This window comes from Wasmannia auropunctata, unplaced genomic scaffold (genome assembly GCF_000956235.1).
Source record: "Wasmannia auropunctata unplaced genomic scaffold, wasmannia.A_1.0 LD336074.1, whole genome shotgun sequence".
NCBI lineage: Eukaryota > Metazoa > Arthropoda > Insecta > Hymenoptera > Formicidae > Wasmannia > Wasmannia auropunctata.
In genome coordinates this window covers 2,015,730-2,039,934 of record NW_012026816.1, presented here as the reverse complement: position 1 = coordinate 2,039,934, position 24,205 = coordinate 2,015,730, and the positions used below count along the sequence as shown (strand labels likewise).

The window sequence follows — 24,205 nt, the reverse complement described above, 5'->3', positions numbered from 1 at the left end:
CGGTGATGCCTCGCGGACCGCAAAGAGCTAAACACCGGCTGCGTCGTTATATTACGTCCCCGTATACAGACGCGTGTTTGTGGCAATGTCCGCCCGTCGGGTAACTCCGCTTTAGTTGGACGCAATCTCGCGTGTTACGAGTTTCTTAAAATAGCAGTGCTCCCTCGAAACTTCACGAATGCGCTCCTCTTGGCTGCGCGCACGTGCGGTGCACGCACCGAGTCTCGTCGACTTCGACGCACCGCACGTGACCGATCCGTGAATGATTTCCTCAGGTTTGAAAGAGCGATTTTCTTATCGCCACATCTATAATCATGTACAAAATAAAGACGTCGCGACGGTGTAATTCCATCCGATAGCTGCCGGGATGTAGAACTTGAACTGAGAAAAAAGCTAGATAGTATTTTTTTTTCTAGCGAAACGTATCTTTAGTAAACGCAAAGTACAGAGTACGGGACTATAAAAAAGAAATTATTATATGCTAGTTTTCATGCTCAAGAGGCGCAAGACTAAGACCGAGAGTAACTTAAATAATACATTTCCCGTGCCTGCCCAGAAGTCCCTTCTGAGGAAAGCTATATATAAACACTTCTATACTTCTCCCGGCATTTTCTCCGCATCTCCGTTCCGAAGCTTTCGAAAGTGCGGGAGCTTTGCACTCTAGACGGCAGCTACATGTATTTGAAGCGAGCGATCGAGTCGAGTATTTCTCAGAAATGATTCCTCGTTGCACTCACGTTACGCTTCCGTAAGTTGGGTTCCGTGGCCTCTAAGAGGAAGCTTGCCATTTAACTTCAGACAATGAATGCATCTATACCATTAGATTCAACAGAAGATTTATATAGATTAAACGAATGAACGTGTTAAATAATTTTAATTTTAAATAATATATATTAAACGCAAAACTTCGGATTTTTCATTGGGAGTAGAGAATTATGGATTTAATCTTTTTCTAACTGAAATGGTCAAAACGGTGTTATGTCGCAAAAAAATATACGATTTGAGATGTCGAATTATTTCACCTGGATCTTCAAATTTGCGCTAATTGCATCTCAATCCGCAACCGCCGTGGAATCGGATCGGCCTACTAGCCGACTGTTCGCTGTCTGTACAAATCGCGGAGGAAGGACGAAGTAACCGAAGCCGAGCGTATGGTACGGCTGACCGATAGGAAGGGGGGAAAGAGAGGGGACATCTGCGCGACGGAAGCGGGAGACGAGGACGGAGGAACGTGGAGAGCGAGCGGGAGAATTACGTTTCGTGATGGAGAGAAAGAACTCCCGGGCGGCTCTCGTGGGCACACGCCTCTCTCGTTCTCCTCGGTTCTCCTCAACGAGAGGACCTGTCTCTGTCTCGGAGCACCAGCGTTGCTTCAGTCGACACTCGGGAGCTCCCCCGTGATGCTCCTCGTGATCGGGTCCTGTCCTCGTGACCGTCGCAGCCGTCTCGAGCCATGAAAGGACCACCCGGAGGAAGCCGCGTCTCAGTTCTCGCGGATACCAGCCGTTTGTCGAAACTCTTTAAAACGGAAACCAGGAGAAACGCCCCGAGGAATTGACAGATTCGCGCGATGAGATTTACGTCTTTATGAATTGATACATCTCGATCGATGACGGTGATCAGTGATGCTGCACGAGAACTGCTTATGAAGATACATCATGTAGCGAATTGCGAGTGGAAAATATAGTGATTGATGTTTTCTATTACTTGCCGTAACTTCAAGGAAAATGTAGAGCTAATAGGAAATAATGATTCACCAACAGTGGATACCAATCAAGGCGGGACATATATGGTATGACGAAGTATCATGATTACCAAACATCTTACATTCAAGAAATAATCTCACGTTGTCGCGCTAAGTGAATGAAGAAATTTTCGGTTTCCGACGGTTAATGAAGAATTCTATACATGTGAATTTTCAAGTAAACTTAGGAAAGCGTGAGGGGGACCCCGTCGGGATTAGTGATAATTGCTTTGGGAAAGTGACAACGTGAAACCTGCTTCTTTAAGGAGAGACCAAGAAGATGCCGCGCAGCAGGGATGAGCTCGACAATATGTCGCTCGGTGCACATCATCTTCTTCACAGATCTTGCAGAGGTAAGGCTCACGCCAGCGGAATAGCCAAACGAAACAATCTCCAGAGCCTCTCCCCGCAAAAAATCGCGAAGTCACCGACGCAGGACTTCTCGAAGCAGCATGAGTTCAGCAACGGCGTTGTCGTCGACAGGAAGCACAGCAGAAATAGCACGAGCTCGTGGGAGTGCAGCGACAGCGACAGCATGCACTCCTCCGAGATCGGACAAAACGGCTGTACGGAGAATCGACTGATCAACCCGAATCGCGGCCTCGAACGATCGTCGAGCGTTAAATCCAATGCCAAAGAGAGGATCAAAGGATCTCACGGGAGCAATCAGTGCTCGCCGTCATTACGAGCTACCAAAAGCTTCAAGAAGGAGAGTTGGGCGGATTCTTTGCGCGTAGGATGCATGAATGATAAGATCAAGAGGATGGAAAAGGGCTGGGATGACAGTAACGTCATCAGGACGCCGAGGGAACGCAAGTGGCATAGGATCACTGCGGAAATAGAGCAGAGGATACCGAGCATGGACAATGGCCTCCGGATGTTCGGTTTCAAGAATAATTGGTCCAATAACTCGAAGAAAGTATCGAAACGGAGTCGGCCGGGTCACCAGAGATGCGCGAAACCGATTCAGGATATCATCGAATGGGAGGAACTGTTCGAGATGGCCCTGGCCAGAAAGATAAGGCGGAAAATACGGGAGAACGGAAAAGTGGAGTCGAACGTAACAAAGAGTGTGAAACGTGACGGAGAAAGTAGTCGCGCGAAGGACGAAGGAGAGTGCATGAAGCGCCTCGAGGTCCTGCTGGAAAATAAAGTGACGCCGCAAACAGACAAGGTATGTTTCGCGAAAGATTCGAAGAAAATTTCGTCCAGAAGTCATCAATCTGGACCAACGGAAGATAATTTTTCTCAATGGAAAACGATTTAAAAAATGTCAAAATCATGTATTTCATAATTCTTGTGAAGTAAAGATTTCGACACATAAAGATTTCGAAATAATCATGATACAAGAATCAACTTACTTCTCTTCTATCAATTTGTCTTATTGTTAGAGAGTATTCTCTACCAAACTATCAATTTCAATAAAACGAATTGAGATGTTCTGTGCAATCTCGCGATTAGAGCATAAAGCTTCATCTTCATTTCGCGTAATATGCGCCTTCGGAGAATTTCAGGAAATTTCTGACAAATTGTCATCGCGTGAGAGCGCGTGAGACGCGTTTAAAGGGCAAACTCGTAATATTCAAACAATCCCCTCGTTTAGGCCTTTGAAGGAGCGGCGTTTGCCGCGTATTCGCAAAACAATGGCGTGTTATGCGCTACCAATGTGCCCCAAGACCTGATACATAGTAATGTATGTACCAGGAAATTTGCTGTCTGTCTTCCTTACCTGGTGGAGCCATACACGAGTCACCGCTCCGCAGTTGCTCGATGCGGAAATCGATACGCGAGAACTCGCAGCTGCACCTCGACGCACGAGTGATTCACGGGTTTAAAGAGAACAGAGCCGCGGGACACGCGCGCTTAACTTTCGTTCGCGTAAAATCTAACGATACGCTAACAAATCGTCTAAACGATTACATAATTTCAATTAGCGTCTCTTAATTAATTAAAAGTAATCGGTAATAAAACATGCTGATAATATTCAGTATGGAAATCGCCAATATTGCCAATACAAGACCATTTGTATTCCTATTTCAATGCAGACATTGCTTCGATATGAAGTAACAAATTGATGACGCTTATTTTTCTATGCCTTCGAGAGATAACAGTCATTTTATCCTGAAGTGGTATAGAAGGACACATGAAAATGAGGGAAGATAGAAATAGAAAGGATCGAATGAATGCCATTTGGATGTTAATGAGTAGCCGCAGTTAATGGTACGCAGGTCCGTTCGTCTGTAGTAGTAATACACCGCGCAGCCACGCAATAAGACGTTTCATAACGATTCACTCGCGACCGACCGCCGCCGCGCCGGTAGCGAGATCGTCGAGGACGTCGTCGATTCAACTTTATCGTGTAGGTGTGCTCGCTGTCCTCGCTAGGCCGTGCTTAGTAAATTGCCAGTGGGGAGACTTCGATAAAGCTCAAAACACTACGTGGTCGATCGTTTCGCGCCGTGGAAAAAAAAAGGAGGAGCTCGCGTGACTGTGAAAGCGAAGAAGAATGTAGACAATTTGAAAGAACGTAGACAATTCAATTAATTCGCTGAATCTTCTCTTGAATAAGATACACTCGAGAAAAGAAAAGATCCCATATTCGATATAACTTTTAATTACACTTAAAAAGACTTATTTATCGAGTCAAAATTGCATGTAAACAAAATTTAATTTTTCGAGTTCTTCATTTTTATAATAGCGAATTTCAATATAAGAAATATCCTTTTATCTTCTTGCGCTTTTTTTTTTAAATACATTATAAATAATTCGCGCGTGCTGATATGTTATCTGATTCTTTTTTATGCACAGGCGCGGTCGGAAGAACATCTGGCGCAGGAGCAAGCATGGTTAAGTTCCGAAAGAATTTGGTTATTGCATCGCGGAGGTTTTACTCCGGCCACAAGATGCGGTTCCGCCGATCCCGACACAGGAAAACTGAGGATCCGATTGACTATTTCCGGAGAGGAGTTGCTCGTGGACGAGGAAGATGTAGAGAAGGTATTATGATTACTTCCCAAGATTCTTCATAATTAACTTTTAACTGCACGCTGATTGTAGGCACGCTTATTAATCAATTAAATTAAACGTTGTATATCATTATAACTTATCGTTGTTTGCATCTGTTTAGGCGAATCCACCTCAGTTCGATAAAGCCGAGGAACTCTCGCAGTTGCGATTTCTGAATGAATCATCCGTTCTCCACACGCTGCGGCAACGTTACGCCAGTAACTTGATACACACGTACGCAGGAGACAGCATGATCGTTATCAATCCAGTCGCGCCATTAGCAATTTATTCTGAAAAGGCAAGGCCGCTTTGGAAGTTTACTTAAACTTATACCTTAGTTTCTCGTCGTAGAACGATTCGACTAAATTATAAAATTCTAATTTTATTGGTCGACTTGTGTTCTACGAGGGAACTTAACAAATTTCGTATCGATTTATGTTCCATTAAATTTCACATCTGTTATGTTTTTCACGCTTAAGATGCCTATCTCTAAAATTAAAATTCTCTCCACTCCTTCTCGCTCTAGGTCGCGCACATGTTCCGAGGTTGCAAAAGCGAAGACATGCCGCCGCATATTTATGCCACAGCGCAATCGGCTTACAGAGGAATGCTGGCGACACGCAGGGACCACTCTCTGGTTTTCCTCGGGCGTAGCGGAGCGGGGAAAACTACGAACTTCAAACACGCCCTTCATTATCTCGTGCTGGCCGCTGGTACGGTTAACAAGGCGAGTAGAAGCGTGGAAATGACATGCCGCCAACGCTTTCCGTACGGATTGTTTCTGAGCGAGCGATCGTTCCTTCTTACAGATATTGACGATCGAGAAGCTGAATGCGCTATTCACAGTTCTTGAGGCCTTCGGAAATAGTAGGACTCACATGAATTCGAACGCGACGCGTTTCACGCAGCTCTTCAGCCTCGACTTCGATCAGTCGGGTCAAATCGCATCGGCCTCTCTGCAAGTGAGAAGAACACATTTTCTTCCCTCGTGTCACCCATCCTCCTTTTACATTGTAAAATAAATGACATTCCATCTTCTCTCCCAAGGTGCTGCTCCTGGAGAAGTCGAGGATAGGCCGACGAGCGAACGGGGATCCGACGTTTCACGCCGTTTATCGTCTACTAGCGGGCGCGGAGGGCGCGCTGAGGAAAGAGTTACACCTCACGAATCTAGTCGCCGAAAACAATCCTTTCGTCACGCCCCTGCAGAAGCACGAGGACAAGCAGCGAGCTATGGTCGAGTTCAATCGTATCGTCGCGGCGTTCAGAATACTCGGCATCTCCGAGGCCGACGAGAAAGTCATTTGGCTGGTGCTGGCCGGTATTTATCACTTGAGCTGCGCCGGCGCCGTGAAAGCCGGCACCAGCTCGCAGAGCAGGTGGCAGTTCGCGAGGGTCGAATGCGCGGAGAAAGCCGCCAATCTGCTGGGCACTACGGTAGAGGAACTGAGTCGGGTAGTGTTCGCCACCAACGGAGGCGGTGCCGGAACGCCGAGCACTCCGAGACCGGCTCTGAGGACACCCAGCCCGACGGAACAGGGCAAGGATGTCACGGGGCTTGACGCGCTGGAGGGACTTCTGGTCGGACTCTATTCTGAAGTCTTCCACTGCGTCGCGGCTCTTATCAACAAGTAAATAGATTGATGAATAACTTTTGCTCGTTAAATAATTTTCAAACGCCATAAAATATTTCAATTTGTTTATATTATATTTTATATATTATTTAAAATAATAATTTAAAAAAAATTAAGAGAATGACGAGACTTTTGAGATACTTTTTGAGAGTGAGATACTTTTTGGGTAGTATTAATAATAACATAAATCGATCACATTGTACAAAGTTATTAGACTCTTTGCCAGCATATATACTTTTGACATTTTATTAGTAATGCCCTTGTCATTTTTTAGATCCATATCATCCGCTGTACATACAGTCTCATCACTGCTGCTGTGTGATTCGCCAGGTTTTCAAAATCCTGCCTCATGCGGCCGACAAACCGGTGCAACTTTCGAAGATCTTTGCCACAATTATCTGCAGGAACGTCTGCAGTTACTGTTTCACCATACTACGTTGGTAGCTCCAAAGGATAGGTACGGAACATGAGCAACAGATTCTTCAATTTTTAATGATTTCTCTTTAACCATCAGAAATAGCACGTATTATTCATACAAGCATTGTAAGATTAACTCCTCGACAAAATACTCTTTATATAATATATTATTATTTATATAATTATTAAATAAATCATATTATGGCTATAATATAATTTATAAAAATTTGTCAGATACGTCCAGGAAGGCATCGATGTAGATTACGAGGACGATTATGACGAGGAAGGCATTGGGTCGCCTCAAGGTTTGGTTTCCCTCCTGGATCGCGGAAGCTCGCAAAGCGCGACAATGTTGCGAACTAGTCAAAGCGATCTCAGCGGCGGCAGGCAGATGGAACGAAAAGGATTACTCTGGCTGCTGGACGAGGAGACCGTGTGTCCTGGAGGCAGCGACGAAACCTTCCTGGACCGTCTATTTTCTCATTATGGCGATCGAGGTAGAATTAATTTCCCGCCCTCGATATTTACCTTAATTTTACGTGTAAAAACTATAGTGTAACACAAGATACGTCGCTGTTGCAGATCACCAAATGCTTCTGCGAAAGGCGCCGGGCAACAATCAATTTGTTTTGCAACATCTGCTGGGAACGAATCCCGTGCTTTACACCGCGACCGGTTGGCTCAAAGCTACACGTGAGAATCCCGTTGCCAAGAGTGCCATTACGATACTTCAGGAAAGCACGAGGTAATGTTGCGGTTTATTCAAATACTCTTCAATAACTAACTATAATGAGTTAAATTAAATTCCATCATTATATTTTTATGTTATTAAAAAATTCTAGAGAACACGTGAGCAAGTTGTTCGTAAGTGCTCGGGGCGCTGGAGTTTCCGGTGCTCTATGCGGTTCCATGCCGGGACTCGAAGGCTCGCAATCCCTGAGGCGTGCGTCAAGCATACGAAGAACATTCACTGCCGTAAAAAGAAAGAACGTTTGCCTGCAAGTGAAATTCACCGTAGTGAGTATCGATTCCTTTCCGGTGGCAATTTGAATTGACAGCGTTTCGAAATTTTTGCTCTCTTATTAGCGAATTTTCAATCTTTCTCGAATCACTCTTGAAATATTCGCGGCATCGACAGTTGATCTGTTCCCTTGCCGCTTATTCGCGATTGGTCGAACGCGGTGTCAAAGATCAGACTATTATCGCTGTGTTCCATTAAAACATTATCGCACAAGGCCGCACGGCGTCGTGCAAGCTAACTTAACGCGTATTGACCTTCGCCCTAAGCGAGAGACGCGAGATACTGAAAATGTTCGGTGAAATCTGTGTTACGACGCTCGGATATTACCTTCTTGTGCCGTTGCTGATTTTTCTCTTTCTCGCGCTCTATCTAGTAAGAACAATACGGCGATTCTTTATTTATCGCGACTTTAGTCATACGCCTCCGGCTCATCGGAAAAGTACAATCGTTAATTGTCCCTAGGATGGCCTCGTGGAAACACTGCGGAGAACTCGCGTCAAGTTTGTGCACTGCCTTCTGCCTCAACATAACGCCGGTTGTACTGACAATAAAAGCCTCCTCTCCGTGAAATCGAATCAGAGCGAGGACAACGTCATTAATGTGCCTCTTCTACGATCACAGGTAAAGTTATTTAATCGATTTAGATTTAAAGTTATTAGATCCTTTAAACGAATATAAAAAAATGAAATCTTTTACAGGAAAAATAAAAGATATCAGTTTCGCATTATCGGAAAAATACTTTTTAAATATGGGCATCGCTTTTTATAAAGTTTAATCAATTTCACTATAGCATTTCATTTTTTCTTTTTATAACAAAGATCTAATATCGAATCTAATGCACATATTCTAACGTGCTTGTACAGATTCGCGGGAGCCAGATAATCGACGCTATCCGCTTACACAAGGTTGGATTCCCGAAGCATATGGCCTTAGGTGAATTCAGACGTCGATTCGGACTGTTGTCAAGCGATGTGAATGCACGGCCTGGAAGCCCCGTGACCGACGAACGTCGCGCCGTGGAGGACATGCTGCTCACCGTCGACGTCGACCCCGCGTCCTATCGAGTCGGCCAAAGCCAGGTGAGTAAACATTTCTTCGAGAACACGTATATAGCCGCTAGCTTTCAGTGCAAACGTAGAAAGTAGATGCGCCATCAAAAACAGCGAAAATGTCATTAATCACTTATACTACTTATAAAATCTGCATCGAATAATATCTGTTGCGAGAAAGTTTGTTAGGAAATTTATCGAGTATGAAGTGTCGCTTCGTGCCGAGTAAACGAGACCTCTGAGAGGACATAAAAATGCGATTGCTGAGAGGTTACTAAAAGTTACTAAAAGTTAATATGAAAGGATCGCGGTAAAATAAGGTCGAGCGGATAAATAATTTATCAAACGCTTATGCCGGACGATGACGAGGAGTGGCACGTTAACGAGCTATACACATAACACTCGGGGCTTGTTAGAAAGCCCTAGTGATGCTGTACCTCGTAATCTTATCGACTTATTATTCACGAAATCGTGATATCCCGCATGTGCCGCGCGCATACGGCTCCTTTTTTCCCAACCGCGTATAATACCACCCCGCTTTCTAATAGTTTTACGACACCGAGAAGCTTATATAAATTTTTACAACCGAGATTTTTACTGCAACCGAGCGCAAATAGCCAGTCGTAGATTTTTTTTCCGCGCGGTGAAGAGAAGCGACGTCGTTTTATGGCGCGACACGCGCAGAAAAGCGCTTTCGTCTCTCGCAGCAGCTCGAGAGACGTGTCAACGCACTTTCGCTGACCGGCCAAGGAGTCGTTAATGGAATTCAGAAGGGAAAATGACGGCCGTCCACGGGGCGTTGTGCAAATCATCGCGGCAGCCGACGGCTTCCGCGAGCTGATAATTGTTCTCGTCACGAAGACGATCGAGCGCATCGCCCATCGTACGCGGCAGCCCATTTAACATCCGTTTCTTCGGAGCATGACTAAACGTTCAGACCTGTGGCTTATTCAAGAGAATATACTTACAGAGAGAACATTATCCTTTCAGAAAACCACGTTTCTGTTTAAAAAGACACAACGTCGTCAATCACGAGTTTTGTATTTCTGAGCAAGAAATTCTTTTCCATTTCAATTCCGACTGTAATTCATGTTCTCATACTTGCATTATTATCGGATGAGAATTATAGAAGATCGACTGATAACCAGGTATGAAGCATGTTTAACATGTCAGGCTGAACATAATGCCGAGAGCAGGGTTTACACCGAGTGAAAAAAAAAACGGAAGGAGAGGAAACAAGCTCGCGCGAGATGGGTTTCAACGGGGTCGCACGCGTTTATTCTTTCGATAATTTCGCCCGCGGAAATACGCCGAGAGACGGCTTTCCAGAGGTCGATGACGCGCTCCGTCAGATCGTATTCTGTCTTACAGATGCCGCAGCTCGGAATACTCACTCGCACACCTTCACCGTAACTGATACGATTTCTCTGTACCCGAATCGCGAGCGTGCATTGGGGACAAAATCGAAAATAGTTCTTTCTTCAACGATTTTCTTTACGCTAGAGGAAAGCACAGGCGTTATCAACCTGCATATAAGAAACGTTCCGTAATTATACTTTCTGAAATTATCTTTAAGATTTTATCGAGTTATAATTATAAAAAAACACACACTCTCTCTCTCTCTCTCTCTCTCTCTCTCTCTCCTTCGTCGTTATAAATTTCTCTTACTTATGCGAGGAAGTTTTATGAAAAGTATTTATTGATAGATCGGGCCAATAAAGGTAACAAGCCTCTTGTCGCACCTGTTGGGTTTGTACACTTTTACGAGAAAGGACCACAAGCGAAGCGATCTGTCTGTTTGTACATTTCACCAGCTGTACGTGACACGCAAAACCAGCTTCGCCGGCGGAGCTTCGGCGTGGCTTTCACTTTGCAATACTCGTAGCTTGCGGCGGCGGCGAGTCGACGCGCCGAAAGGCAGCCTTTATGTAAATTTTACGCATGGATTAAGCGATATATGCAAGGCAAACGCAGTTGGCACGCGATCCGAATGCACCACTTCCCGATCGAGAGAACAATGTCGGTCGAGATTTCTTTTCCCGTTCGTGTCGGCGCCTCAAATTCGTTGTACCGACGAAACTCATGACTTTCCGATTCCGCGGGATCACCGTTGTTCCGCTTCCTCCGTCGTACTGATACGTTATTCATGAACACGTGCGTTGATGGAAAAAAAAAACTGTCACCTAGAAAATTGCGTTTTATTCCAAGACCGAGATCGTCGTGCGAGACGTTTTACTACAGAATACGTCGAATGAATTTAAAGTTTTTGTGCGAGAGAATTCAACAAGTCATCATGTCGCAGTCAGTATTGTATCGGGACTTTCTAAAAATATACGCCCCGTACGTTTCACATTATATCATCATTGGCGCGTGAATGCTATTTAATAAAGGAACGTGTCACAACAGTGATTTGCGATATTATTTTAAGAAGGTGGGGTTACATGGCGTGACGGCCGTGTCGCGCGAAGCAGGCACAAAGCAAAACCTAAAACTGATTCTGTGTGCATCTTATACGAGACGATCAACCGTTAACTCCGTTTATTCGCCGACGACTCGGGGCGCGTTGTAAGTTATGCGGCGGTCGTTTGCCTCTGTCTGTGTGATAAACCATACACGGGATAAGCCACAGCGAGGCTCTCTATGACGTATGTCCGTGCATACGTTACATAAATACGACCATTCTTCCCGAGCTTTCGAGATTTTTAACGGCAAGGGATGTAAATCAGATTTCCACTTTAACGTGATTCAAAAGTGGGATCCTATTTGTATGAAAATTGACGCACACGACGCCCAAAGAATGTGTTAATTTCCACATTATATATTGTCGAAGACGCGACCTCTCGATTATTTATCGCGTTTTGTATGAATAAATGTGTCTAAATGTTTAAACACACGCGTATTCCGAAGCACGAGAGAGAATTACATCGCGGATGTGTCCATTTCGAAAACATCAGAATTATGCATCTAACATCCACATCGCACTAAAATATGTATCTTTATATATGTATACATGTTTTCATAATTAAAAATGTGGCGTGGATCACACTTATCGAAATTTACGGAGGAAATAGTCCGTGAATTATGCGCATTATCGCGAATACGCCGATTTAGGTTCGTTGACTTTTGCGAGGCTCGCCGCGCATGGTTTCTCTTCCCGCATTCCCCATGCCTCTCCTTTACCTTTTACCTTTACCTTGGCCTTGCCTGATGCCTTGTTTCACCTCTGCTGCCACTACACGAAATCCACCCTACCTGTCCTAAAGAAACAGGAAGTGCAAAGCGTTTTCGACTGGTACCACCTGTCTCCCGCAGTTTATTAAAACATTTTGCAAATTAAAAAGATATGATAAAGTTCAATACCAAATAAATTATTTGGAAAAGCTCGACAATTGTATTATTTGAAAATATTCATTTACAAAAACTAAATAATAAATTTTTAACTGTATTGTATTTTTGCACTTTTTTGTTTTCATATTTTAAAATTTATAAAATTTTTAAGTTTATATAGAATGGTATAGAAAATCAAATCTCATAGATTTCTCTCTCTCTCTCTCTCTCTCTCTCTCTCTCTCTTTCTTTCTCTCTCATCTGAGATATATCTGATGATATAATCTGTCGATAATAAATTTCTTCGCGCGGGCAGATTGTAAATTCCACAAGCAACCTATCGAACTAAATCTTACGGAAGAAATCGAAATTAACAGATGTCGGAGCCTATTCTGTAGTATTCTGGAATTTAAATAAGATAGTGACGATACAAAATGTCCCAGAAGTCGCGCGTTTCATTGAGAAAGAGAGAAAGAATCACAAGCTCATTTGTCTAAAAAAAAAAAAACCTGAGAGGATGCATCAATGTTTAGACACTCTAGACATTAATGGTTACAAATAAGTCTACTTGAAAGCTTACCTGCAGATACATTAGGTATCTCCGCGTGAAGCCACAGTCACGCTGCATACCGAAAGAAATGCGAATTAAATATTGGCGATGCAGGCTGAAGTCATCTTCATTTCTCATAATAAAAGGTCTTACGCGCTACTATTTCTCTCGCGCAGCGCCTACGTTTTGTAATCCAAGTGGAAAGTCATCGCGTCATTTCATGTGGATGCGTATACGCGTTTATACCGCGGCCGCTTCCTTGATTCCGCGGAGGCTTAATCGAAACAGCTGCAAACTATCGACGTCATGCCAAGTTGTGCATCGGCGCCGGGCGAGCCTGCCGCCGTATACCGCCTGATCTATAATATCCGATGTTTCGGCGAGCGATTTGTAATACACATGGCCTGTTTCACGATACCAACGTCGCGAATATTTTTAGCAGAAGACTATAACGTAAACCTACAGAATTTTACTACCAGAATTCGTGAAGCTCGCAACGTTATCTTTATTGTATTTTTTTTTTTTAATTACGAAGACAAAAGTTTTTCTTTTTCTTTTATTCTAAAGGAAAAAAAAACAATAGAGCCCAATACTATACGATCGTTCGACGCGCGAATATATCCCCGTGAGAGGGGAAAAAAGCGCGCTCGTGTGACTTTCTCGTGGCCCACATACAAATTGCCGTACTGGTCCTTACTGGTTCGCCGTGTTCGCCGATCCATTTGCAGTTTTGCACCGCGAAGATATTAGCCTCCTTACATCTCGTTCGGCCTTTCATTTCTTCCCACCTAGGTGCACCTGCACGAGATGCAGCTTTAAAAAAAAAAAGAGATCCCCTGCACGCAATTAACGAGATTTTACGAGAGCTTTTTAGAAGAAACGTCCTAATTGAGGAAAATAAAAGTCCATCTCGGTGGAAAAACCTCGCGCGCAGACGCGGAAGTTGTTAGTATTTAAAATAACGTGATATGAGGATTAAATTACACGCATTACTTCTATCCGTGACATAACGACGTTCGCGCGCGGAGGCGACATTTCCTGGAACGTTATAATTACGAAGTGCAAATTACCAGACCGTCAAATGAATCTTCCGTCGTCTTGGAGGGTGTCTACCATGCCTCGTCTTTCCATGCCGACGCGACGCCGCGGTCGCCTTCATTTCCCATCGTTGCCAGCGCAATTGTCTGGCCCGCTCGCGGCGTTATCGCCATAGCGGGCGATAAAAAAAAACCGGAATGACCGGGAGAACGAGGTTTTTCCATGTCTTTCCCGGAGTTACATATCCCGCCCGAGGAAACGGTAACTTCGCTTCCGTCTCTCGGCTTGCATCGCGTTAGCTGCAGCCGGTTCCTCTTCTTCGCGCGAGGCGAAGTAAGCTCGGTGGTCTCGACCAGCGCGAGTCCGCGAATTAATATGCTCTACGCAACGTCGCGTCGTTGCATTAAGCGCAGCTCTTTCCGGTATATCTGGTTCGTAATATATCTTATTTTCCCTTCTCGTCAGGGCTGTAATTTCCCGCCGTCGGTCACAGCAGCCATGCAATCACGATGAACTACGTTTTCCGTTCCTAAGCACGTCCTCGATCCGTTTTTTTTTAAATCATTATCGTCCCTTTCGTATCCTTTCTTTCAAAAATTAAAAAAATACCGATTTTATCCTCAAACGCGTTTCTCGTCGAATTCTTCGGAAAGATGTAATCAAGCTATGGATTTACAACGGGCGTCGACGTATTTTTGGACATAGCGTTATTCGAGCCGATCGTGTTCATTCGTTTAAAACGTACGTCATGGTTACCGAAATATTCGGCGCCAACGCTTTCCACGGCGGAAGTGCGACCGTTGCTGGACGCGCGCGTGCCTTCGATTTACTGCGTGTCCCGCATCCCGAGCGATCGGCATGCCAAGCAATTCCGCGGGGCGCCAAGTGTAAAACGGCGCGAGCGTGCCTTAACTTCATTAGAATATTGATTCTTCCGAGCAGGTACCGTTATACAATTAATGATCCTTATTATGCGCGTGCACGCCGTAACGATCGTATTACAAACGTGATCTAAATTAGCAAAGACTAATTTAGCTGCGAGCGGATTAATCGCATTAAAATACAAGAAAGAACACGTGTTAGATTATGAGTACAAACAATCCGATTGATCTAAATTATAATCTACAAGTTCCAATCTCCGTGTGTAATATTTAAAACGGAACTGTTCTTTAAAATAATTGTATTGACAGAGCCCCACTATAAAGATGAAATTGTTCTAGCCTTTCGCTATCGTAATATGGGAGAAAGATTCATTATATTTATATGAGCTACAACTTATCTTAACTACTGCAAATTACGGTAAAAGACGATACGTACGCGCATACAATTCTCGCGTTGCTCTAGAGTGCATTTCAATCAGCAATCAATTCGCACTTAGCAGTGCTAAGTTGGGGATTTGAGTGACGGTAGACTACTAATCGTGATGTACACACACCGATGGAGGAACGCGATTAGTTATCTAACAAGTCTTGCGCGCCTAGGTCAGGTTCGCACGACAATCCTATTGCAGCAACGAGCCAGATCGAGATCTCGGAATCTATTCTGCTACCACCCACGATAGGCGCTCTAATGCAGAGGAGTAACAAATTGAATCCGACATGTCGCACAATATAGGAACTATCTGCACATATCTCTCCATGGCAAGAACCTTTTTCGTAAATTTCATTCAAATAATAATCTTACAATTAGAGTACATTTACATTCATTATCATTAATTCATCATTATTTCTTATCCTTTTTTTATTTTTTAAGAAAATCTATGTTACGAAAAATTTGAAATTTTCTTCTTGACACTAATTACATCATCTTTATGTTTAACCTATTTTTACTTTAAAACCTTTTCATAATTTCTTGAAATTAATTTAGTCAATTTAAGAAATCCTAGCCAAATTTTCGCAAGATATCAGAGACAAAAGGATAATCGCAGAAGCTGCCAGCTAAATGTCGTGCAGGTGTATCGCGCGACGGGCGCATCACACCGTCGGGTTTCTCACACGGCGCCATTTTTTCCCTTTTGTCGGGAAGCGGAAACGCCGCATACCGGCGTTCTTCAGCATCGCTCAACCTCGGCGTCGTCTGCGCGAGCCCCCTCGCTCGGGGTCAGATTCCTTATTTCTACCCACCCCGCGGTTAATTGCGACAAGCTAGACGTAACTTCCTCGTGCTTTTCTTTCGGCCCCTGAGAAGAAGCGCGCGGAACATTGCAAGACAGGCGGGAGCACCAACGGCGGCATCCAACCGTTAATTGGCCCGAGCTTATCGCGCGTAGGTGCTCGATGTCCCTCCGATAAGGTCCGCGTTCGCAGGCGCGCGGAACGGACCGCGCATCTACAAAACGTATCTGGATTTCGATTCTCTACTTTCTAGTGAACTAATTGCTCGTTAAGCACACATTATATTGCAATTAAATCGGACGTTAGTTGTAAATACAGAAAAACGCGGAGAGTGGCTTCTTTTTCACTTTCCGTGCGCGTGTGCGTGGGTATAAGTGTTTTGCGGCATAATTTTCTAATTATCATCTACTTTCCCAATGACACGGTAAGATTAACATAAAACATGATATATGTATATTTATATGCATACATTTATTAACGGAATTATTAGGTCAATGGGTTTAAAATACACTAGATACTGCAATGCATTTAATGCGGAACTTTTCGTGCGTTTTAATCGAAATTTTTCCAAACGGCGATAAATATGTACTTTTCCACTTTCTACGAGATAATTGCCGATTAAAACGAAAATCGCATCGCGACGAAATCAGACGTGCGACGAGCTTAATGTACCAAACGGGTTCTTTTTTACTTTCTTCTTTACTCTCTATGCTTCGGGCGAAATCGTTCGCGTCGTGTAATTTATAAGCTGTCCTTACTCTTATGAACGAGCATAAGGACCAGACGCGCGGAATGGAGCCGATAAGACGGTCGAGGAGGAGGTGGTAAAATTTACGACGAAATGGATAATCGAGAGGGCAGACGGCCCCGCGGTCTGTCCCATTAAACAAACGTACGTGGAAATGTCTGGTGGCTCGGAAAGAAGCTCGCGATTTCGTAACGCGGCCAGAGCTCTTTTCTCTTCTTATGTGGCTCTCTTCTCGCGTCGTCTCGTCTCTCCTTTCTCCGGCGTTTGTCAGTAGGCCAGCGGACATTCCCGCCGGCCGCTTTCCAACGTACCGCCGCCGCCGCCGCCGCCGCCGCCGCCGCCGTCGCCGCCACCGCCGCCACCGCCGCCGCGGCCGCCGCGCGCCTGCTTCGAATTTCTTCGCGCGGTTGCCATCCCCGGCGAAGATCTATCGATCCGAACGGGACGGACGGAACGGAGATGCAGGGACCTTTTCTATACGTGTCCGAGGCGAACGGCCCCACGTCCCCGTTTCCGCAATACGCTCGAAAAATTCGCGAGGCCGGCGCGAAAAGGCGGCTTCCTCGATTTCTCGTATAAACCGTAAATCCTCACGTATGCAATCCTCGCGCACGTGTTCTCTTCGGTAAATTATTATTTCACCTGAATCTCTATTCGCGAAGACTAGCGCGGAGCCGCTTCTGCGGTTTCGTTTCGAGATGGAGCAGACCGAAAGGCAAAAAGCGGGTGGACGAAATGGGAATCGCCGAGTGCCTTATTCGGGTAGATAAGAAAACAACAGAGAGAGAGAGAGAGAGAGAGACTTGCCGGGGTCCGGACCGGTCTTCGGTCGATTTGGCGGTACTCCGACGGCGCTCCATTCAAGGTCCACCTGTCACGATATGTACGAAATCTCCGATCCCTTTCCCTTGCACTTTCGAATCCGTGAAATTTTCTCGATACCATATCCCTCATGCATATTCAAATGAGCACGCGTCTATAACTGTTTCTGCGGGGATTATAATGACAATGAAGCAACTCTCGGAGAGTCGAAAGTCGGAGACGCGTAATCGGAATACATTAGAGAGTCATTATTATTCATTATACGCGTAATCGCACGATTTTGATTAATCGAGTCGCTCTTCTTCCGACACGCAGTAATCTCGAGATTTATGTACCCGATATCCCCGAGGTGTGCTGCACAAGTCGTGCCGGTGTCGTTGGCGGGCAGCAGGGGATCGAGATACGCGTTCGAATGCGCGAGATTTATGCATGTGTTGGTGACACATCACCTGCATGGTGGGGAAACGAAATGGAGGGACGCGCACCTGATGCGGAACGAGCTTTCCGACGATACGACGACTGTGTACGTGCGACCACTCCTGCAACAGCCTGCACTCCTCAGTTCGCGGTTGATCTCGGTCGAGATCGAGACGTCGTCGGGCGACGACCATCCCTCTCGGCCTTGACATTGCGCAGCGAGCGCGAGCGAAGGGGTCGTTTTTTTGCTCCGAATTGCTCGGGAATTGTTCGCGGAGCGCGCATATGAGTGTTTCGTGAGTGCGAGTGCGTAAACTCGATCAGACCACAGTCTCAATATATAGGGCGGTCGGCGGAGATGTTTGTTAAATAATCGAAAAGAGAAAAAGGTGCCTACGACTCATACGCCTCGCATTTCAAACTATGAGAATGTAAAAAAAATGTGCAGGCACGAATAAATCTCGAATCTGTAATTCGCATTGTTGAAGCACGATTCGTTCGATTCGTGTCATTGAACTTTTGGCACCGGAAGTAATAAAGCTGCTTATCGAATCCGCTCAAATTTAATTGCAAATCTTACATTCTTCGTTCTTGTAATTATTTCTCAAAGGAACGGTACTTTAGAGGAGAATTCCTTTATTTCGCTGAATACAAAACGGTTCATTATAATGCCAGTAAAAATTCACGAAGGTCGGCGATGCGCGAGGTAGGGAAGCACATTCGTTTTGCGCTTCACGAGCGAAGTCTGTGTCTGAGGGAAGAAGAAAAAGAGCGAGAGAGAAAGAGTAAAAGAGAGAAAGTCGTCGATTTCTTAATTAATCTGCGAGAGAAAGAGAGAGAGAGAGAAAGTCCATAGCCACCGGTACCTGTTAGCTTCGATAACGGTAAACGTCATCGGCTTGGAAGTAAAGCACCGAACCGCTCGAGTGCTTTCTCATTGCCGAATGATGGAGACGCCGGTGTATTACGATCCGACCGGTACGATCGTTACAGGAGAGTAGTCGCAGTGACCCGCGCGAAGATCGATAGTCTTTACTTTGCGGTTTTGGCCTCTGCTTTATTCGAACGTAACTGCTTCAAGTGGCCGTTTTGACCCGTCGATATTTACGACTTAACAATACATATTTCCTCGATTTTCCAATGTTCAATTAACCCCTATACGAATAAAAAATCGTAACAGTAAATATTTCTTCGAGAAACATGCCAATGGAACTGTTCTCAAGTTCGACAGTTACATTATTATGTAAAAAAATGCAAATAATACGTGTTACATGACACACAATAAATTATACTCTTCTTTTCGGATTAATGTAATTCTGAATTTATAATGCCGACTTATATCATTCTCACATCTGGCCAACGGCTTAATCTGGCCATCGAATCATCACTGCTTTTAGTCGTCTATATCATTAATTAGCGAACCTCATTCTGAATGAGCTTTTTATTTGCATACAAAGCGACCGTGTTTCGATTTGAGAGATGAAAAGGAAACGGGAGGACGTGCGGTCGACATAATTTAATTTTTATTTCGCATATAATAAGGTTCTCTTACCGGAGTAAGAGATCTAAAGAAGAATTCTCAGAGCGCGCCGTTTCCACATTCACTGATTGGCTTACTCGTATAACGGTTACTTTATCTCGCAGAAAATATCGTCTCATTCGAAATTAACGAAGAATACGTTGCAAACTTATGCGTGAAACTTATTTTAAAGCTTCGGCGCGCGTAATGTCTCAAGACCTCAGCGTTTCGTTTCTGTCGACTTTTAGTACAGACATTCGTTTAACGGGTGTTTTATCTCAAGACGAGCGCGTCATGTAATTAATGGGAGGAAGAAGCGGTCTCTTCTCGGAATTGCCAAATGTGCTTTTACACAATATCCCAGTTGCGGGTTTAATTAACCAAGTTACAGCACATTTAACGCGCAGTTTCTGCACCTATTAGCATTTCGTGATGATCTATTTATTTTGCCGTAAAACACGTAATTTACCGGTACCAGATAAAGAAAAATTCTTCAAAGCTTCCGAACAAATTTCAAGCCATAAATTGATGATCTCCTGATTATTGATCAGAATGCACAATTTCTTTATAATGAGATTAAATAGTATAATTACGAAAAATAACGTAAGAAAGATTTTAAATTACATTATCACAAATCCTCGTTAGTTTCAGTAAAATTTTAACACTCAATATATTTGTTTCATCATTTATCTTTAGAAGTACATAGTGCACTCCAGAATCTTCTTCCGCGTAATCTCGCCTATCGACGAGATATATACCACTTGACTCGAAAACCTCTCGATATAACGAAACATTAAGAGAATATCTCTCTGTTACGCCTTCCGGTCTGTCTTCCGCGCGCGCGTCTCGGTGTTTATCGAAATAAAAAAAAAACGCATATCCCTTCAATGAAAATGATAAGCTGGCAAACCCGAGCAATAACCGGCCGCGTCTTCCTACCAGTTGAGAATTGCAGGCCGATGCGTTCAACCGGCTTCAAGATAATCTGCTCCTTTCCCCCTTGCCGGTCCCCTCGAACCTGTCTCCCCTTTACTTCCCTCACTCCTTCATCCCTCCCCCCCCTTCTTGTATTTCTGGTCTACTGTTCTCTCTTTCGCTTCCTCACTAGCTTCTCCTCTCGCAGTCGGATGCGTGTACACTTTTACGCGGCTCTTTTACGGCACTTAGTCGCGGCTCGTTCTGCGCGCGGCAGAGGAGAGAAAAAGCCCTCCTCCAACCAGCCATTCATCCCGCGACGTCTGCAAGTGCGAGAATTATCGCGGTCCCGTTGGTGTCAGTGATCGGGGGTGCGATCTCGAGTTGGCGACAAGTGCAGCGAACGATCTGGCATTGACAAGCCGTTAAACTTTAAGTACCGACCACCTCGCGGGTGTGATTAAATACATCATCTGTTTTAGATCTTGCCCTACTTTATTCAATTAAATCCGGTATTTCGATCAATCCACGAGTGTCCGACCACACGTTGCTCACACATATACGAATGCACGTTTATTCGTATTATAAAATTTGCGCGAAATAATGAATTGCTTCATATCGTGCGAAACGATTGCGAAGAACATGATTTGAAAACAGTGAACAGTGCTATAATTACAGGGGTGAAAATAACGAATGTAAATCCTTGTTTACAGACAAAAAAGAGATTGTTTATAAACAAGCGATCTATCTATAAGCAATTTTTTAAAATAATTAGTTCAAAGCTAATTATAAACAGTTTTTTTTCGCCGAGTAATGTATTTACTGTAATTTATTTTCGTCTCATTAATTCGTACAGTAATTTAATCAAATCAAATGCTTATAAAAATATGATTGATTTGAAAATGATGGATACATAAAATTGATTGATTCGCGACTGTGACTTAATCGATATGTAATTAGAAATACTATGATAATATCGAGAAAGGTGCGCGTATTTCGATTTATTTACCGGAGATTTTATCGAAGCCGATATACAGATAAAAACAAACAGTGAAATATAGAAAAAAATCAAGATACTTGCAATGACGTGGAAAGAGCACAATACGAAGGAGCCGCGAAATTAATTTTTGTTGCAGAGAACGTACAAAACGCGCACGTTTACAGATGCCGTTTAACTTTAATTATCCTCAAACGTTAATTTATTCCCAAAATGTTAGAAAATTGACTCAAAGATGAACTTAGAGAGTAAACTACAACATGACGAAATAGAATTAATACATTATGATAACAGATGCTATAGTAAGATTACTATAGCAGATACTAGAATTAAAAACACGTTGTCCCCGCTATAAGTAACAATATTTGTTTTTTCCCTTATCGAAGCTGATCTTAGATTTTCCATCATGTTCGATAACGTATCTAAATGCGCGGTCGGCGGCGGCGGCGGCTCGCCTTTGGTTAAGGCCAAGAGCAGCCCAAATGTGTCGAAAGCGTCACTTTCGTCGGTCAAAAAGCAGAACCAATCAAACCGGACGACGAATCCCACGATTGCTCCGGTCAAGCCGACCCGCTCTGGAAAATTACCGATAACCTCGAGGATATCTATCAAGATGACGAATGACACGATTAACTCGCCGTGTCGTGGCTCTAACAATTCGGATTCCTCGAAGTTCCGACTTACTTCGCCTTCGAAACCCACGAAACGATCCCCGAGCGAGGCCCGACCGGATACGGCAAAAACCGTCTCATCTCCTGCGCGCGGTAACGACAAGAAGAAGGTTTGCAAGTCGGTCAGCTCGTCTCCCTCGTGCACGATATTAGAAGACAGGGCATTGCTGAAGAAGGGTCTCGCTTATACGCCCGACAAGATGCCGACGAAGCCCGAGGCGTTGCAACGAAAGGGCACCCTGGATCGTTCGGTCAGTTTGAACTCCGTGTCCGTGGACAGTCAGACGAACTTCGCGATATCTCCACGATGGATTCCAATCCCGTTGGAAAGGGGATCAGTGGAAAAGGGAAAGAAGGCCGAATTGTCGCGAAAGAGTCCAACGCTCATGAACAGATCCACCAGCCTTTGGAGCGTTCAGACGCCGAAGGTGGATTACAATCAATGCAGAAAGTCTTACGGTGCGCCCGCGAGGCTAAGTTCGGTTTCCAGGCCGAGCAAGATACCGCTTCCGGCGGCACGAGCTATAGGTCTCGGCCGATCTCTCGCCGATCTATCGCAAGTAGATCGCGTCGAAGAGCCGGTCGGCCAGATGATTAGCTTCGAGCTCGATCTCGACGCCGCGACGTCGGACGAGCGTATCTACGAGAATTGTCGCGAGACCCTCGAGCGCGCTTCGAAGCTGAGCGCATCGAGGATCTCGACGTCGACAAGTAACCTGGAAGAGAGAGCCGCGCGATTAATGGCGCAGCTAGAGAACGATTTGGAGCCTAAGGAGGCGGTCGTGTCTCTGGACGTCGCTCCTCCTCGTAGAAAGGAAATTGTCAACGAGGATCGAGAGGCCCTGCACGACAGCAAAACTAATATTGTTGTAGAGAAGTGTAACGTTGACGACGAGAGTAAGGATAGCCCGAGAGTTGAGGAAAAATCGAAGAGGAGAAAGATGACGATGGATATTTTTAAAGATAACACAAAGACGGAAGAAGACGCGAAGGAAAGGGAACACGTCCCTGTAAAAGAATACACTGACCGGATCAAGAATTGTGAGAAGCCGGAAGAAGTTGCCGAGAAGTCGAGAAGAAACAAGGAGACCTCCATTCAGGAGCTGAGGCGTAACTGGGAGAGGCAGAGCAAAGGTAATCAGGACACTGACACGAAGACGATTTACGTCGCGAATTCTGGGAAAATCGTCAATCTCTCGAAGGCGATTCGAGCCGAAAATGACGTGGTCGATGACGCGCAGGGGGCGAAGAGGAAGCAATGCGTCAGTAAGAAGGCCAACGATATCGAGCACCTGGTGAACTTTTTCAATTGCAAGAACGCCGAAGTCTCGAAGGAATCTTCGCGGGAGGCTCTGATCAAGCCGAGACCCGCGAACGTTCCTGTCATCGAAACGCCCGCCTTGAAGAAGAACGAATCCAAGGGCGCGAATGAATACAGCGGCTACACGTCGGATGGGAACTGCTCGGAAGATAGCGGCCATATAAGCAATGAGAACGAGGTGGAATGGAAGGAAAACTTGGAGAATCAAAGTCAGAAGGAGACAAACGATTTCAAGGGACAGCAGTACTTCGATAGGATCGATCGAGACGACAACGCGAAGCTTTTCGACTCGACGATCGTTCGCAGACTGGCCGAGCCGGAAAAGAAGAATGTCGTCGTTAATCGAGCGAGTCGTTTGACATCTTGCGACGACAACAGCGTTGACTGTTGTCAAATCGATGACAAATGCTCGGAAAGTGAACGACAGGTCCGTCTTAATTGATTATGTCTCGCACGATCGTTAACTTTAAATATCGATAATTAAAAAATCGCTCGATAATTAAAAGGTTGGATAATTAGAACGCGTCGGGTGCTGTGCGTGTCGAGTTTATCATTTAAGATAATCATAGTAAGAGCTCCGGCACAACTGCATAAGTTACCATTACAATTAGGTTTTCCCCTTCTTCAATTAGTATAATACTTTAATTTTATAGAAAGTGACTATCGCTATCTGTATTTTCGAACGATTATCTCTGGAAGAATGCCAATTATTTAATTAACTCGTAACGATGCGCGTAACATATATAAAACTGAAAGTGGCTTTGTCAACGTAACTATTAATATAACCGCTATATTCGTTGCATAGTCTTATGTAAAACCTTATATCCTCTATAATGCAATCGAGATATGCACGGCACACGATGCGTCTTTACGCTCCAGAAGTCATATGTGTTCA

The 24,205-nt window shown here is 44.5% G+C and overlaps 1 protein-coding gene across 5 annotated transcripts in view; it reads left to right on the top strand.

Moving 5' to 3' along the window:
• Positions 1–24,205, top strand: part of LOC105449629 (unconventional myosin-XVIIIa) — a 44,411-nt gene that overhangs the window by 12,317 nt on the left and 7,889 nt on the right. Inside the window, exons 1-12 of one of the 5 annotated variants that reach the window (XM_011688927.1) lie at positions 1,399–2,918; positions 4,553–4,741; positions 4,872–5,048; positions 5,277–5,477; positions 5,560–5,712; positions 5,798–6,381; positions 6,659–6,841; positions 7,036–7,298; positions 7,384–7,546; positions 7,644–7,818; positions 8,285–8,443; positions 8,686–8,901. In XM_011688927.1, the coding sequence (XP_011687229.1) occupies positions 2,025–2,918; positions 4,553–4,741; positions 4,872–5,048; positions 5,277–5,477; positions 5,560–5,712; positions 5,798–6,381; positions 6,659–6,841; positions 7,036–7,298; positions 7,384–7,546; positions 7,644–7,818; positions 8,285–8,443; positions 8,686–8,901 (3,357 nt within the window). In that variant the 5' untranslated portion in view covers positions 1,399–2,024. Of the gene's footprint in view, positions 1–1,398; positions 2,919–4,552; positions 4,742–4,871; positions 5,049–5,276; positions 5,478–5,559; positions 5,713–5,797; positions 6,382–6,658; positions 6,842–7,035; positions 7,299–7,383; positions 7,547–7,643; positions 7,819–8,141; positions 8,195–8,284; positions 8,444–8,685; positions 8,902–17,915; positions 18,277–20,531; positions 23,738–24,205 lie in introns of those variants that run through there. The other 4 variants (XM_011688926.1, XM_011688931.1, XM_011688929.1 and 1 more) reach the window with 4 other exon arrangements.